At 38.3% G+C, this 15,983-nt stretch overlaps 1 protein-coding gene across 2 annotated transcripts; it reads left to right on the forward strand.

Moving 5' to 3' along the window:
* The first annotated feature begins 5,182 nt into the window (after nt 1–5,182).
* On the forward strand, nt 5,183–15,787 carry supv3l1 (SUV3-like helicase). Of its 2 annotated transcripts, none has more exons than XM_026170476.2 (16): nt 5,183–5,825; nt 6,036–6,113; nt 6,642–6,749; nt 6,844–6,958; nt 7,052–7,220; nt 7,369–7,480; nt 7,830–7,907; nt 7,992–8,083; nt 8,197–8,377; nt 9,133–9,226; nt 9,389–9,508; nt 9,600–9,699; nt 9,791–9,871; nt 13,845–14,021; nt 14,508–14,656; nt 14,817–15,787. In XM_026170476.2, exons 1-16 carry the CDS (start codon nt 5,546–5,548, stop codon nt 15,235–15,237), a joined length of 2,355 nt encoding a protein of 784 aa, XP_026026261.2. In that variant the 5' UTR covers nt 5,183–5,545; the 3' UTR covers nt 15,238–15,787. The 2 variants fall into 2 exon arrangements, with proteins under 2 accessions (XP_026026261.2, XP_080155505.1); XM_080299379.1 differs by having other exon boundaries at nt 5,702–5,825; nt 5,995–6,113.
* Nucleotides 15,788–15,983: the final 196 nt, after the last annotated feature.

Raw genomic sequence — 15,983 nt, forward strand, 5'->3', positions numbered from 1 at the left:
TTTCTACGCTAATCAGTAACAAACGCCTTTAGCTAGCTAAGAAGAGCAGTTGGGAGAAAGCTGTTGTTCGGTAGTTAATCTGTGCACATGAATGAATTTACCCTGAATACAGAAATCACTCTCTTGTGCTTTGATGCTAATTAAAGTATCTGCTGTAGTCCAGACATTAGCTCTATTGCTTTGACTGTACGGAGCTGAAGGATGATCAAACCGGCTGCAGGTAGTTTAAGATGAGGCGTTTAGAGGCTAAAAACATATCTGTATTGGTATCAGCAATACTGACCCTGTATTACTTGGTATCAGATCAATACCAAAATTTCCAATCCTGCACACCACTACTCAGTCACAAACCAGTGTTTCCCTTAGTTCTGCAGACTCCCTGCAGACGTCTAAATCATGCATTACTGTGACATGAGTGAGCTGGACTCTTCTACAGCTTCCTCTCTCCAAACAGTAACACTAGAACACAACAAACGTGTCATGCACTTCTACAACCTCACATGAACAGATTAAACGCTGTAATCACCAAAGATGAAATATTGAGGGGATTGAAAATATTCTCACGGTATTAATTCATTCACAAACTGCCTGTAATATCAGCTCGAGTCTCTAGCTAATATCTCAGTTTGTTGCTAACACAGTTACATGTGCCGTACTCTGTGCAGCTTACATCCTTTGAGAGAAATAATATGAATCGTTAATATATATTGTTCAATGCTAAAGCAACAGCTCAAACGTGGTCATAAAACCGCCATATGTTTCTTTGAGTTTTCCTGCAGATGACCCTGATGCAGCAACACAACTAAACCAGGATTGGAAACCTGTCCCATCAGCTCATCTTTGTAAATCAACAACTCGAAGGTGAAATATTATACTTGATAATCTGTTTATATTTATAGAGCTTTGTCTTTTTTTTTTTTTTAACAAACAGTCCACCTGTTAGCTGTCAGCAAAACTGTAGACTGAAAAAAATGTAAGCTCAGAACTTATGAACCTGAAGTGTGTGAGGACTGAGAAGGATCAAACTTCATTTCAGCTTTGAGGAATAAACTTCACATTTGATTGATGATTCTTTTCTGTTTGTGATTACAGGAGCTGCCCTCAAATTCAGACTTCAGCACGATCCAGTGACAGCAGACAAATCTTCCCACATTTTAACCGTTAATGCTGAATACACTCATTTAATATTGTAGTGAATTTACTGTAAATCCAAAATTAACTGATAAAAAAGGTCAAAAGCTGTTTCAATGAGAAAGTTAAAGACAAAAACAAAGGAATGATATAATAATGTAACTGGTATCATGATGCACTCTATTGCCAAACGTATTCACTCATCCAAATCATTGAATTTGTGTGTTCCAATCACTTCCGTGGCCACAGGAAGTGATTGAAAAAAAAAGAATCAAGCATCTAGGCCTGCAGACTGCTTCTACAAACATTTGTAAGAAATGGGTCGCTCTCAGGAGCTCAGTGAATTCCAGCGTGGTACTGTGATAGGATGCCATCTGTCGAGCAGGTCTAGTCGTGAAATTTCCTCACTACTAAATATTCCACAGTCAACTGTTAGTAGTATTATAACAAAGTGGAAGCGATTGGGAACAACAGCAACTCAGCCACGAAGTGGGAGGCCACGTAAAATTACAAAACGGGGGAAGTGGATGCTGAAGCACATACTGCGCAGAGGTAGCCAACTTTCTGCAGAGTCAATTGCTACAGACCTCCAAACCTCATGTGGCCTTCAGATCAGCTCAAGAACAGTGCGAAGAGAGCTTCATGAAATGGGTTTCTATGGCTGTGCAGCTGCACCCAAGCCTTATATCACCAACCGTAATGCAAAGCACCGGATGCGGTGGTGTAAAGCACACCGCCACTGGACTCTAGAGCAGTGGAAACGTGTTCTCTGGAGTGGTGAATCATGCTTCTCTGTCTGGCAATGCGATGGACAAGTCTGGGTTTGGCGGTTGCCAGGAGAACAGTACTTGTCTGACTGTATTGTACCCAGTGTGAAGTATGGTGGAGGAGGAGTTATGGTGTGGGGTTGTTTTTCAGGAGTTGGGCTTGGCCCCTTACTTCCAGTGAACGAAACTCTTAATTCTTCAGCGTACCAAGACATTTTGGACAATTTTATGCTCCCAACTTTGTGGGAACAGTTTGGGGATAGCCCATTCCTGCTCCAACATGACTGCACCCCAGTGCACAAATCAAGGTCCATAAAGACGTGGATGAATGAGTTTGGTGTAGATGAACTTGACTGGCCTGCACAGAGCCCTGACCTCAACCCAATAGAATACCTCTGGGATGAGTTAGAGCGGAGACTGCGAGCCAGACCTTCTCGTCCGACATCAGTGTCTGACCTCACAAATGCACTTCTGGAAGAATGGTCAGAAATTCCTATAAACACACTCCTAAACCTTGTGGAAAGCCTTCCCAGAAGAATTGAAGCTGTTATAGCTGCAAAGGGTGGGCCTACTTCATATTAAACCCAATGGATTAAGAATGGGATGGGACTCAAGTTCATATGTGTGTGAAGGCAAATAGCTTTGGCAGTAATAGTGTATATATCCTTATCTTTGACCATTTACACGCTGCTCTTTACATTCAGGAGCATAAACAGTAACTGAATTTGGTGTATAAGATAGCTGTTGATCACAGACGGCTTCTGCTTTTAACACTGACATGTAGTCCCCTTCATGAAAGTGAAATGATATCTTTCTCTGACAACATTAAATAAAATCTGATAGACGGTCAAAGGTCTTCACTTGTATGTTGAACTAAAAACTTTAATGTAGAACAGTGTTTTGTAATATTTTGTTTTATTTGGCATAGGGTAATCAAGAGACAGTAATATACATTTTAATAATATAAGTTTCTACAGGACTGAATATAGTATCATTATGTAGAAGTCCAGAGCTTCTGTGCTTTATCTGGGAATCATGTGAAGTGTTTGTGACATCAGGGAGGGGCAGCCAACTGCTGCAACCAGTTGGGGGTCATGGGGAAAGTGAGAGGACAGAAGAAACACTGTGGAAGAGCATCAGAGATTAATAATAACCAATGATTTAATGCAGAGTGGTATATAAGCCCATCATGATTGAAATAGCTGAGTGAAGAAGAAAGACTCAATGCAAGCCCCAAGCAGCCTAAGCCTAATGTGGTGTAACTAAGGGAGGATTCAGAGTCACCTGATCCAGTCCTGACTATATACTTTGTGAAAACAGGCAGATCTAGAGAAGTTCTTCAAGGGTGGCATGGAAATCAAATGGGGTAACAAAATCAAAGCCTTTTTTAAACACATATGTAGGTGTTACATATGGTTATAAAGAGTAAAATGCAGTAAGTATACCCATGTTTCATATAACTTCTTTATTAATTCATGTAGCCCACATAATGAAACATTTCAGTTACATTAAACATGTGAATTTTAATATTATGTAATGTATAGCTTGTATAATGAATAAATATGTACCCAATAAGTAGAACATTTAAAAGGTGTTAACACAGTTTTTCATGATTTGTTGGATTAATATTCTGAGGTCTAAAATATAATTGGCCATTTCTGGCTACTTTTGATTGTTTGTTTTGTTTTTGGTTGTTGTTGTTGTTTTTTACCTTGCCTTGCTTGGTATCATTCTTTTCAGCACAACCTCACATGTCTGAATTTGCAGTTATTTTTTCATTAACATACTGTATTAACACAACTGATTTGAAATCACACAAAAACATAAAATCCTAGTAGTACTTATATTTTCTTTTTACTGAAACCACAGACATGTTTAGTAAATTATTTTCATAACCTGAAATGCAAATATAAATTGTACATTTTTAAAACTAGTTAAAAGTAAAAAAAAAAAAAAAACTACTTAATGAGAGAACAATCAGGTATCACAATAAGATGCCCCACAAATTATTTGCGCCAGTAAAAAAATAAAAATGTCCACCACAAGACAGAGAAGAACACCACAGGGAGAAACCCTGCAGGCCTGACAGCAGGAGGTGTATCACTCTTTCTGTTTTCCACCTGGAGACAGTGTTCACGTTGCATTCTGCCTATGTGACATTCATTAGTGCCCTCACTGACACACAAAACAAAACAACGACTACACAACACATTAACTACACAAAAATGACTCCACGATTCCTCACAATGTTACCGTAGATCAAGACAATGCCATTCAGCGTAAGGATCTGGTTAGATGCTAAGACAACTGGGTCAAGTGAGGACTTTTCAACTAATGGTTTAATAACTGCCACCTTAAAGGCCTGTGGTAAAGGCTGAACATAATGATACATCTGTGAGATGATTATGAATATTTTTTTCCTCTAATGGTTAAATTTTGTTTGTGAAGAAACTTGTGAAGTCAATACTAGTTAGGGTTAAAGGAAAGCTTGTTTCAACAGAGCTCTGTGACTGTGTTGGCACACTGTATTGAAGAAAGTAACAGTAGAGAAATTATATTGTTACATTTGGTTACAGCAAAAAGACATCTACTATAATAAAATGTCTTCCCCATTGCTGTGTAATCCATTAATGCAAATTTAAACGATATTAAGAAATTATCAGACAAAATTGGGTTTTCAAGGAATTCTATTAAATATTCAGTTTCTATGGCACATGTCAGAACAAGCTCCAGACTCCAATGGGTGGGCTCTTTTAAATTTTGCGAGAATCCAAATAAATCTAATACTAGATTAAATGCTGTATTGATTCTGTCATTTTCATCTACATGGATAAATTCGTCAACAGTAATTATTTTACCTAAACTAAGTACTAAAGAGACAGTGAGAAGGAGAAAATCTTAGTAAAGGCCAGGTGGGGAATAGATAACAACAAATAAAATTGGTTATCAGTGTTCCCAGTTAGAGAGGACAAGGCTAAGAGTAAGACATTCACAAGAATTAAAACCGTCTGGGTCTATGGTTGATTTAAAAAAAAGAAAAGAAAAAAGAAGTGAAAACTTGCTGCCACTCCCCCTCCTCAGCCCGTGGTTCTAGGATTCTGCCAGTTAATCTAACTCTAACCCTTGATTCATTAAAATTAGCATAATCATCCTGCTGTAGCCAACTTTCTGTAAGGCAGAGCAAACCAATATGTCGATCAAAAATTAAATCATTTACTAACAGGAACTTAGAGAAGGGAGTTTAACCATCCACATTTAACAGTTTTACTGGTGGGAGGGAGCGACTTCACCCCAAACCACTACTGCGCAGACTCTAACTCCAAGTATGTGACATAATATTCCCCATAAACTGTCGATTTATTTGTTGGTTTTAGTACAGTTTGAGGAAGTGACACCATGTCGTCCATCTATTATACAATCATTAATCTCGACAGAAATTTTTTTTTTTTCTTTTTACTCAGGCACATATGTGGGGGCCTATATACGGACTGGTCCTGCAGCACGTTGTGCTACCAGCAGGTCAGGAAGAGGAGTGTGTTGACCGTCCTCTGTTGCTGTGTGAGCCATTTATTCACACTTACCTGGCCGTATGGAGTGAGCCTGGCAAACTTTTTGTGTAGTCCTTGAGGATCTCGCCCACAGCCGACATGTCGGTGAACCGCTGTGTTTGTTTCATTTCTCGGCTTCAGCGTCACTTTAACTCCCGGACCCCTCGCATCACCACCAGTAGCTGTCATGCGTCCTCTGGGTCTAGTTTGTTACAGGGACAGCATCGACCCGGTACAGTGGTCTGGAGCAGGGATGTTTCATCTAACAGCTCCTCTCCGAAACCTCCGGACACCTCGTTGTTTGTCCCCGTCTCCCTGAAGGCAGACGCCTCGGCAGACGGCGGTGTGGGAATAGAGCTCACCCAGCCGCTGGATAAAAGTGAGTAAACGAAACCTAAGTTGGTCAGTTAAACTACTCTGAACTTAATAATGTACAAGATAATACTGGGTGTTGTTTTTTGTTTTTTTAACTTTTTTTTTTTTTTATTAAAGTGTATACTTGTTCTATTGGTTGCGAATGATTATAAAGGTGGGGGTTATTTTCTCAGATGATGCAACATCGTCTCTGCTGTTTGTGTCTGTGATTCAGATGAGCTGCTGAAGGTTCTGAATCGGTTTTACAAAAGGAAAGAGATGCAGAAGCTGGCAGCGGACTCGGGTTTGGATGGTGAGGGGAAAAAAAACTCATCTGTTGATCGTGTGTATTTAGCCATGGAAGGCCACAAGCCAGTGATCATATGCCAGAAAGAGATTTCCTCTGTCTAATAACCTTGTTTATATGTTGACAAATAGGTTATATACAGATGTGGTCAGAACTTTACATACACTCATCAAGGTTTGAATTTATTTAGGGTTCTCTCTAATCCACATAGGGTGAAATATATATAGACTCACTTAAATCTTTTAATAAGTGGTGCTGAAGGTTCTCCAGTGTCTTTTAACATAACATGGCCAACGCCTAGTATCTTCTCATTAGTTATCATGATTGACTACAACTTTTTGACTGGAACTTCTCTTTGTCAGCATAAAAGAATTGATTGACAACACTTAGTGGATTATCCAATACTCATAACAATGGGAAAGTAATGGAATGAATAGCTAGGAAGATAATTGTAAATTTACACAAGCGGGGAAATTTGCACAGATTTAACACCAGATATCTCTGGCTATCCGTTTTCTCTCCATGCACATGCAGCTCGTCTGTTCCACCAGGCCTTCATCAGCTTCAGGAAGTATATCCTAGAGATGACGTCGCTCCCTGCCGACCTGCACATCATCCTCAGCGACATCTGCTGTGGAGCAGGTTTGTCTCTTTATGGAGTAACTGTTACTTGGTTGAAACTGTTTGTTCAGTGACCGCTATATTTAGAAATATTCCTCTGTCTGACTTTTCTCAGGTCATATAGATGACATCTATCCATACTTCATGCGTCATGCCAAGCACATCTTTCCCATGTTGGACTGTATGGATGACCTGAGAAAGATCTCAGACCTCAGGGTCCCGGCCAACTGGTGTGTATTTTAAACCCGACCAAACGCCACACACGTCGCATTAAAAGAAGCTTTCTGGCTTCCGCTACCAAACCATATTTATGTGCTCGCCAGGTACCCCGAGGCTCGTGCCATCCAGAGGAAGGTGATTTTCCACGCTGGGCCAACTAACAGTGGTAAAACCTACCATGCCATCCAACGCTACCTGGCTGCTAAGTCTGGTGTGTACTGTGGCCCCTTGAAGCTGCTGGCCCACGAGATCTTTGAGAAGAGCAACGATGCTGTACGTAACTGTGCTCCTGTGTAAACATCAGTCTTTTCATGTGTCCTAGTGTGTTTGTGTGTGGAGAAAGGTCACATTGTGTATGTTCTCAAGGTGTCTTAGTTTCTATTAATACTGACATTAATTGCACTTTCTCTGTGTGCTTCAGGGTGTACCATGTGACCTGGTTACTGGAGAGGAGAGGACCTTCGTGGACCCAGAGGGTCGAGCAGCTGGTCATGTGGCCTGCACCATTGAGATGTGCAGCGTCACTACACCGTGTAAGTGTGATAATCGTTATGTAAATGTTCTTTACATACAGTTCAATATTTTAGATACTGTTCTGATATTCTTTCTTTGACCTGAGTTTCTGTGATGTTAATAAATAATCTGTCATGGGAAACAAATATTCCCCTTATAACCACGTATGATTAAACTATAAAGGATGGCTCTGAATGAAGTTTGAAACCTTGCTCTAGAAAGGATACATTTCTTTTAATCTGAAAAAATGAATATATTTTTTAAAAAGAAAATGGAGAGGTTATCGATTCATATTAGGTAGTTATTGAAATTTTGTGTATGTTAACTGATTAAAAGGTAGATTTTGACCTCAGTTTTATGTGTTTATAGATGAGGTTGCTGTAATCGATGAAATTCAAATGATCCGAGATCCTTCCAGAGGATGGGCATGGACCAGAGCTCTGCTGGGTTTGTACAACATACTCAGAAACGTAATTATTATTTTATTTTTTTTAAACCTAAATTACTTTATTATTCTGTGCATTTGTGCAGGTCTCTGTGCAGAGGAGATCCACGTGTGTGGGGAACCTGCAGCCATAGACTTTATCAAAGAGCTGATGTTCACCACTGGAGAGGAGGTGGAGGTGAGACTGTGATGGACGCGACATCTGAAAGAAAAGATTTTGGCTGATGTTTCTAACCTCATCATTGGCGATCCCCTTTTTCTCATCTCATCTCAGTCTTCTTCTCTCTGCAGGTTCACAATTACCAGCGTCTAACTCCTTTCTCAATACTGGATCATGCTGTGGAGTCATTAGACAACCTGAGGCCAGGAGACTGCATCGTGTGCTTTAGTAAAAATGACATCTATTCTATCAGCAGGCAGATCGAGGCCAGAGGGCAAGAATGTGCTGTAATTTATGGGAGCCTACCTCCAGGTGAGTATCTAAGTGGTTTTATATTTGTCACTTGAATGCTTACACTCATTAGTCACTTCTTAAGGTACGCTTTTCTGGTTCTGGGTTGAAGCCCCGTTTGTCTTCAGAACTGTCTTAATTCTTCATGACATAGATCAAAGAAGGTGCTGGAAGAGCTTTTTATCACAAAGTTGCTGCGGATTTATTAGCTGAACATCCGAGATGTTAATCTCCTGTTCTGCCACATCCCAAAGGTGCTCTGTTGGATTGTGGACTGTAGAGGTTATATGAGAACAGTCAACTCACTATCATGTTTGAGATTATTTGAGCTTTATTTTATTCTGTTGGAAGCAGCTATCAGAAGATGGGTATCCTGTGATCATAGAAGGATGGACATGGTCAGCAGCAGTACTCAGGCATTCAAACAATGCTCAGATGGTACTAAGGGCCTAAGAAAATACCCCCCACACTATAACACGACCACCAGCCTGAACAATTGTTACAAGGCAGGATGCATCCATGGTTTTGTCTTGCTTATGCAAAATTCTGACCCAACCATCCAATGAACGTCCAAGCAAAACTGGTGACTCAAAAGACCAGATGACATTTTTAAAAATGCGTAACATGGGTAAACGCAACTCATTAATGAGCACCTGAAGAGGTCTGTCTAATGAAATGGCCAGTGAGTGTATGCCTTTGTGTAGAACTGAGCCAATAAGTCAGTTTAGTCAATTTTTAAGAGAAAAATGGTTAAATGTCAAAATTTTGATTTACAGGCACCAAGCTGTCCCAGGCAAAGAAATTTAATGACCCTGATGACCCCTGCAAGATTCTGGTTGCTACAGATGCTATAGGCATGGGGCTTAACCTGTAAGTGCAAAACATACTTTATGGAATATTTTTAGAGCCATATCAATCTTTTTTTTTTCTCTCTTTCAAGTGGTTGCATGCTTTCTGCCATATAGGATATTGTTCATCTGTGTGCTTACCTTTCTGTTTTACTTCACCCTACCGCCCCTTCTCTCTCTCCAGGAGTATAAAACGCATCATCTTCAACAGTCTGGTGAAGCCTAACGTTAATGAGAAAGGGGAGAAACAGATGGAGACCATCAGCACTTCTCAGGCTCTGCAGATTGCTGGCCGTGCTGGGAGGTCAGCCTCCTTTGATACAACAATGCAGACAATCCCTTTGAGCTTCTGTTAGGCCACTATATTAAACTCCATCTTCTGCCACCTGTTGCAGGTTCTCCTCCAAGTTTAAAGAGGGAGAAGTTACAACCATGCACAGAGACGATCTCCCCGTGCTCAAAGAAATACTCAGTCACTCTGTCGATCCTATAGAGGTGATCATTTTACACACAAACACAAAATCTACTTTCAGCATTCCTGCAATAACACATCTTTCTCATTTTATTCTCCAATTTATTGCCTCAGACTGCAGGACTCCATCCAACTGCAGAGCAGATAGAGATGTTTGCTTACCATCTGCCCGATGCAACGCTGTCCAACCTTGTTGTGAGTAGAGCCACTCGTTTAGTGATCAGTGCGAGAATTGAAATGTTCATTATAGACCTTCAAACAGCAGAATAAAAAATAAATACATAAAAACGGGGGAAAGATTTGTAGTTTTCCAGCTACATTTCATGGTCTTCATCAGTGAGTAGAGTTTACTGAGATGGGTTAAATAGTTGGTAATGTGGTAAAATAAAGCCTGAGCAGTCTTTAGATTGAAACAGAAGCTGGTATTTTACTGTAGTGTGAATTTTTCAGGAGCTGCATGTTTTTATTTGGGACTGTTAGTCGCAGTTTTTTTTTCCTCAACAGTTTGTGAAACCACCTGAAAAAGTCTGTTTAAGTCTGGTTAAGACTTAAGATCTGAAATGCCTAAATGTAAACAAATACAACTGACTGCTGCATGTATCCTTTCTATATTACACTACATGAAATAATTTCAGTTCAGTTCAGTTCAGTTCAGTTCATTTTTATTTCAAACATTTCAAACATGTGCCTTCACAATCATTACAAAATATCATTCCATTATTTGTTTGAAAAGGAGTAGGCTGAAGTATTTACTTATTTGTCCCTACCCCCTCAAGTTTTACCTCTCATTCATTTAATTTTTTTTTGTCTTAAATTAAACAAACAACATATGAAACATATAAACATATGAAGTAAAACAAAACATAACATACATAAATCAAAAACAAGAAATTAGCAAGCCCCACCACAGTATAGTTTCTTTCATATGAAAAATACAGAATGTGTATATTTGCAGATACACAAGTTATGGAAAAACAACAAACCAAAACAAACCAAAACAAAACAAAAAAAACAACCAAAAAAGAACCGCAACACCATTACCAGCAACATTACCGTCCTGGGTTAACCCCGTTTTCTTCATTCTTATACTTATTTAAAATTAGGTTTTTATATTTTACTTTAAACTGTTTTATGTTTTGACTGTCTTTTATTTCTTCTGTTAGACTGTTCCATAATTTAACTCCTGCAATTGAGATTGACATAGTTCTTAAAGTTGTTCTAGCACTTTGTATTTTTAAATTCCATTTCCCTCTTAAGTTATACCCACCTTCTCTTTCTATGAACAATTTACAGATTTCTTTGGGAAGCAATTTATTTCTTACTTTATACATTATTTGCACTGTTTTAAGCTTCACCAAGTCTTGGAATTTAATAGCTTGCATTTTGACAAAGAGTGCATTTGTATGGTCCCTGTACCCTACATTATTTATTAATCTAATGGCCCTTTTCTGTATTATAGTTATTGTTTGTGTGTTACTTTTGTATGTGTTTCCCCAGACCTCTACACAGTAGCTCATATATGGCAGTAGTAAAGCACAGTATAAAATGTGCAGTGCTTTCTGATCCAACACATGCTTTGCTTTCCCCAGGACGGCAATGCCCCGTGCCAATTTCCCCCGAACATAAGTAATGTGTGGCTTCCAACAGAGCTTGTGGTCAATGATCACCCCAAGAAATTTTATTTCATTTACTCTTTCTAAATATACATTGTCAACACATATTTCTACTTCGATGTTTTTCTTTTGGTTTCCAAACAACATAAATTTGGTTTTATCTAGATTCAATGATAATTTATTTATATCAAACCACTTCTTTAATATCGTTAATTCCTGTGTGATCATTTCCAAAACCTGTGGCAACTCCACACCTGAACACAGTATATTTGTGTCATCTGCAAATATTACAAACTTTAAAATCTCCGATACTCTGCAGATATCATTTAAGTACATAATAAACATTTTTGGACCCAGTACTGAACCTTGAGGTACTCCACAAGCTATATCCATCAAATTAGATTTATATTCATTTATTTGTACATATTGTTGCCTATTCCCTACATAGCTTTTTAACCATTCCAAAACCACTCCCCTAAACCCGTACTTTTCCAGTTTTTTTAATAGAATTTCATGATTAACAGTATCAAACGCCTTCTTTAGATCTAAGAAAACTCCGAGCGCATACCTCTTATTATCCATACATTCCGTTATCTTTTCCATTAAATCTATCAGTGCCAAAGCTGTTGATCTGTTGTTTCTGAACCCATACTGACTATCTGTCATTAATTCATATTTTTCCACAAAACTGTCAAATCTTTTTATGAAGAGTTTTTCCAGTATCTTAGAGAACTGGGAGAGTATTGACACTGGTCTATAGTTTGTAAAATTATGTCTTTCACCGGTTTTGTAAATGGGAATAACTTTAGCAACTTTCATTTTTTGTGGAAAAACTCCTTTTTGAAACGACAAGTTGAATATATATTTTAATGGTTTTACGATACCATCAATAACTGTCTTTACCGTTACCATATCAATATCATTCCAGTCTGTACTGGTTTTGTTCTTAAGTCCTCTAACCATGTCATAAATCTCTTTCTCTTCCACTGCTCTTAAAAACATTGAGCTACTATTCCTTTCAATATTTTCACCAGTGTCCCTTTCTATTCCATCAACCTTTATTTCTTCTGCCAGTTTTGGCCCTATGTTTACGAAGAATTCATTAAAGCCATTTACTATCTCCTCCATGTTATTAATACTTCTTGTCCCTTCTATAAAGTACCCAGGGTAATCATTATTCCTTGATTCATTTTTGATTATTCTGTTTAATACATTCCATATATCTCTTGTGTTATCTTTATTGTGTTCTAACCTTTTAATGTAATACTCTCTTTTACAGGATCTCATTATATTAGTTAATTTATTTTTGTAAGTTTTATACTTCATTTCAGTTTCTATTGTTCTCTTTTTTATGAATTCTCGATATAAGGTATTCTTTTTTTTGCTGGCATTTTGTAGTCCTTTTGTCATCCATGGTCTTCCTGCATAGTTGTGTTTCCTATTGATTTCAATTACTGGGCAGTTTTTATCAAGTAATGTGTTAAATGTTCTTAAAAATCCTTCGTAAGCTTTATTAACTTCTGTTTGTTCATACACAATATTCCAATCTTGCTTTAAAAGTTCATTTCTAAGACAATTTAAGGTCTTCTCTGTTCTTATTCTTTTGTAAATAATCTTATGTCCATCGTTGTTCACTTTATAATGGCAATTATACGATGCAAAGACTGGTAAATGGTCACTTATATCATTGATTAACAGCCCACTTTTTATCTTTCCTTCTATTATATTTGTAAATATATTATCTAATAGAGTTGCACAATGAGATGTTATTCTGGTCGGTCTTGTTATCAGTGGAAATAAACCTATGCTGTACATGGAATCAATAAATTCTTCTGTACTCTTATTATGATTTGGATTCAATAAGTCAATATTAAAGTCAATATTAAATTTGATAAAAGAACATTTTCATGACAAAACTGTTGTCATTTTTTAGTAGCATAAAAGTATTTTTACGCGTTAACGCAGATTATCCGCCATCACAGTCAACGCGATTAAAAGTTTTAACTGCATGCGCATTTTTAACCTTTGCTAAAAGATTGAAGAAAACTATTCAAATTCTCTTTTTAAGCACACATTCTTTGTTTGTTCTGCATTTACTTCATTATATTGCATAAATGTCAGTTACAAGCTTAAATATGACGTTAAAAAAAAGTAATTGCAACCAGGCTATTGATCAAGTAATTGCGATTAATTGGTTAATTTTTCTTAATCTATTGACAGCACTAATATTTTCAGTTTCCCCTTTGTAGCAAAAATGAAAGTTAAATATTGTTTTGTGTTTCAGCGCAGACCCGCTAAAACTAAAAGCAAAGGATCGTCATTAGTTTATTTCTTTATTATTTTTTGAAGACGCTAATAGCTAACTTTCCTTTTTAAAGTCCAGCATGCGTGCTGAAATGATGAAGCAAAATGCACCCTAATACAAATGTGTTTAAGCTGTGAATGGGTACATAAAGGAAAATGCACGTTTTGTATTTCAGTTTTACTGTTCGACATTTTAAAGCCACGTCTTATTCAAGATTGTAAATGCTCTCGTTCTCTCGCCCCCTTCTCAGGACATATTTGTCAGCCTCTCTCAGGTGGACGGTTTGTATTTTGTTTGCAACATTGACGACTTTAAGTTTCTGGCGGACATGATTCAGCACATACCGCTTAACCTGAGGTCACGCTACGTCTTCTGCACTGCTCCCATCAACAAAAAGCAGCCTTTTGTATGTACCTCCTTCCTTAAGGTGAGTGAGTGGATGTAAACATTAGAAGGCTGCAGAGATTTAAGGTTAATGGTGGAAGGACAGGAGTGAGCAGTAGAGGGTGCTGATGAGGAGAGTAAAAATGATGAAACGAGGGTAAGGAAGTTGACCCAGTGAGGCATTGGTGTAATAACCCTCCTGTCACACCTGATTCTTTTTATGGTCTTATCAAACTGATAAAACAAGAGTAGATAAAATTCCCATGAATGAGCAACCTTTGAGGTTAAGGGTTAAGTTCTGCGTATTTCTATTGTTTGTGTGTGCTAAGGCTCCGAGTATTTAGTTTAGAGCAATAGCGATGCACCTATAGAAGGTAATTTGGTTCTGTAAATAAAACTGTGATCAGATAATAAATACTAAAACTGTGTTCAACACAAATAAAGTATACGTTTAACATTTACTTTATTATCTGAGTGTGTACAGCATGTCATCTGCACTGTTGATGGATCAATCATGTTTCTTCTCCAGTTTGCCCGTCAATTCAGTCGAGACGAACCCCTGACGTTTGACTGGGTCTGTCGCCACATCAGCTGGCCTCTGGCTCCACCTAAAAACATTAAAGACCTGGTTCACCTGGAAGCTGTCCATGACGTGTTGGATCTCTACCTCTGGTTAAGGTAGCTTTATATTTCCACCTTTGGCAAGTTGCCTCACCTGTTTTTATGCCTTTTTAATATGCGATCACGATGTGTTTGTTTGTATGAACTCTTCTTTGTTGTCGTAATTTCCAGTTTTGCCATATTAATCCTCTTTATCTGTGTCTACGTGCCTCCGCAGCTACCGTTTCATGGACATGTTTCCAGATACTGCCTCAATTAGAGAAATCCAGCGGGAACTTGATGATATCATCCAGCAGGGTGTGCGAAATATCACCCGGCTCATCAGAGCCTCTGACACAACAGTCACTGACCCACTGCAGGCGCAGAGCAACAGGCATGGCCAGACAGGAAGGGGAACTGGCAGCACACATTTTTTGACTGGAAGCAGAGGTCAAAGGGGACAGAGAGCCTCAGGACAGATGATGGACAGCTCTCTGGCTAGTCGTCTGGTGAGAGACGGGCTGTTGACGCCCGATTTGCTCCAGCAGCTGCAGAGGGAATGGTCTAAAGATCAGAAGCAAGACAACAGCAGTCAGGGGGCACTTGATCTGGAGCATCAGAGTAATAACAAAGGGAAAAGGAAAAAGAAGAAGAAATGAAGAACCTTTTCATTTTGCTTCAGTGAAGAGCAAAAAACTGACATCAGCATTTGTTGATGTTTTAAGCATTTAAGACAGATGTGAGAACTCCTTCTAGCACTGAAAGTATCCCAGTAAGCTTTGACCTCCAGCGTTAAAACTAAAAAAAACCACCTTGTTCCTGTGCTACAGATCTAACCAAATGTTTTCTTCCATTCAACAAATGTACAAACTCACTAAAGCTGGAAAATGTTTCTAGCTCCAGTCTCTGTCTATGAAGGATCAAGTGTCTGTGAGAGATGTCCTCTTTGTGAAACCAATAACTGACAGACATCATTGTCAAATGTGCTGTTTCAGTAGAATTTTTGACGCCAGAAGACACTGAAGTTCATTAAATGCTGGAAGTTTTCTCAGTCGTCAGACTCTAACACGTAATTTCTATGAACATTTCTTTAACTGAGGAAAAAAGTGAGAGCCTTAACTGGGTGCAGGCCTGTTATTCAGATGAAATGTCATATTTTTCTCTTTGTATGCTTGAAATGATATGATATTAAACAGTATTTTAAATGTGTTGATGTTTGTAGTGTTCTGTGTCAATGTGATTTGCAGCTCATGCAAGGGGAAGGAAACAAAAAGAGCCTGAAGGTTTTCTAAAATGGGGTTTTACTGCAACATAATATATACTGTCTCCTTTTTTAAAAATATATTTATTCCCAAAATATACAGTGCATACATGCAGTTTGTGTATTTTATAATATATTTATTAT

This window comes from Astatotilapia calliptera, chromosome 1 (genome assembly GCF_964374335.1).
Source record: "Astatotilapia calliptera chromosome 1, fAstCal68.1, whole genome shotgun sequence".
In the NCBI taxonomy this organism is placed as follows: domain Eukaryota; kingdom Metazoa; phylum Chordata; class Actinopteri; order Cichliformes; family Cichlidae; genus Astatotilapia; species Astatotilapia calliptera.

Bases quoted from the DNA above. Each gene is read 5' to 3' on its own strand.
- supv3l1 (XM_026170476.2), top strand. From the start codon at position 5,546: ATGTCGGTGAACCGCTGTGTTTGTTTCATTTCTCGGCTTCAGCGTCAC. The intron at 7,481-7,829 runs GTAAGTGTGATA...ATGTGTTTATAG, and splicing joins GTGCAGCGTCACTACACCGT to ATGAGGTTGCTGTAATCGAT. The intron at 9,700-9,790 runs GTGATCATTTTA...TTATTGCCTCAG, and splicing joins ACTCTGTCGATCCTATAGAG to ACTGCAGGACTCCATCCAAC.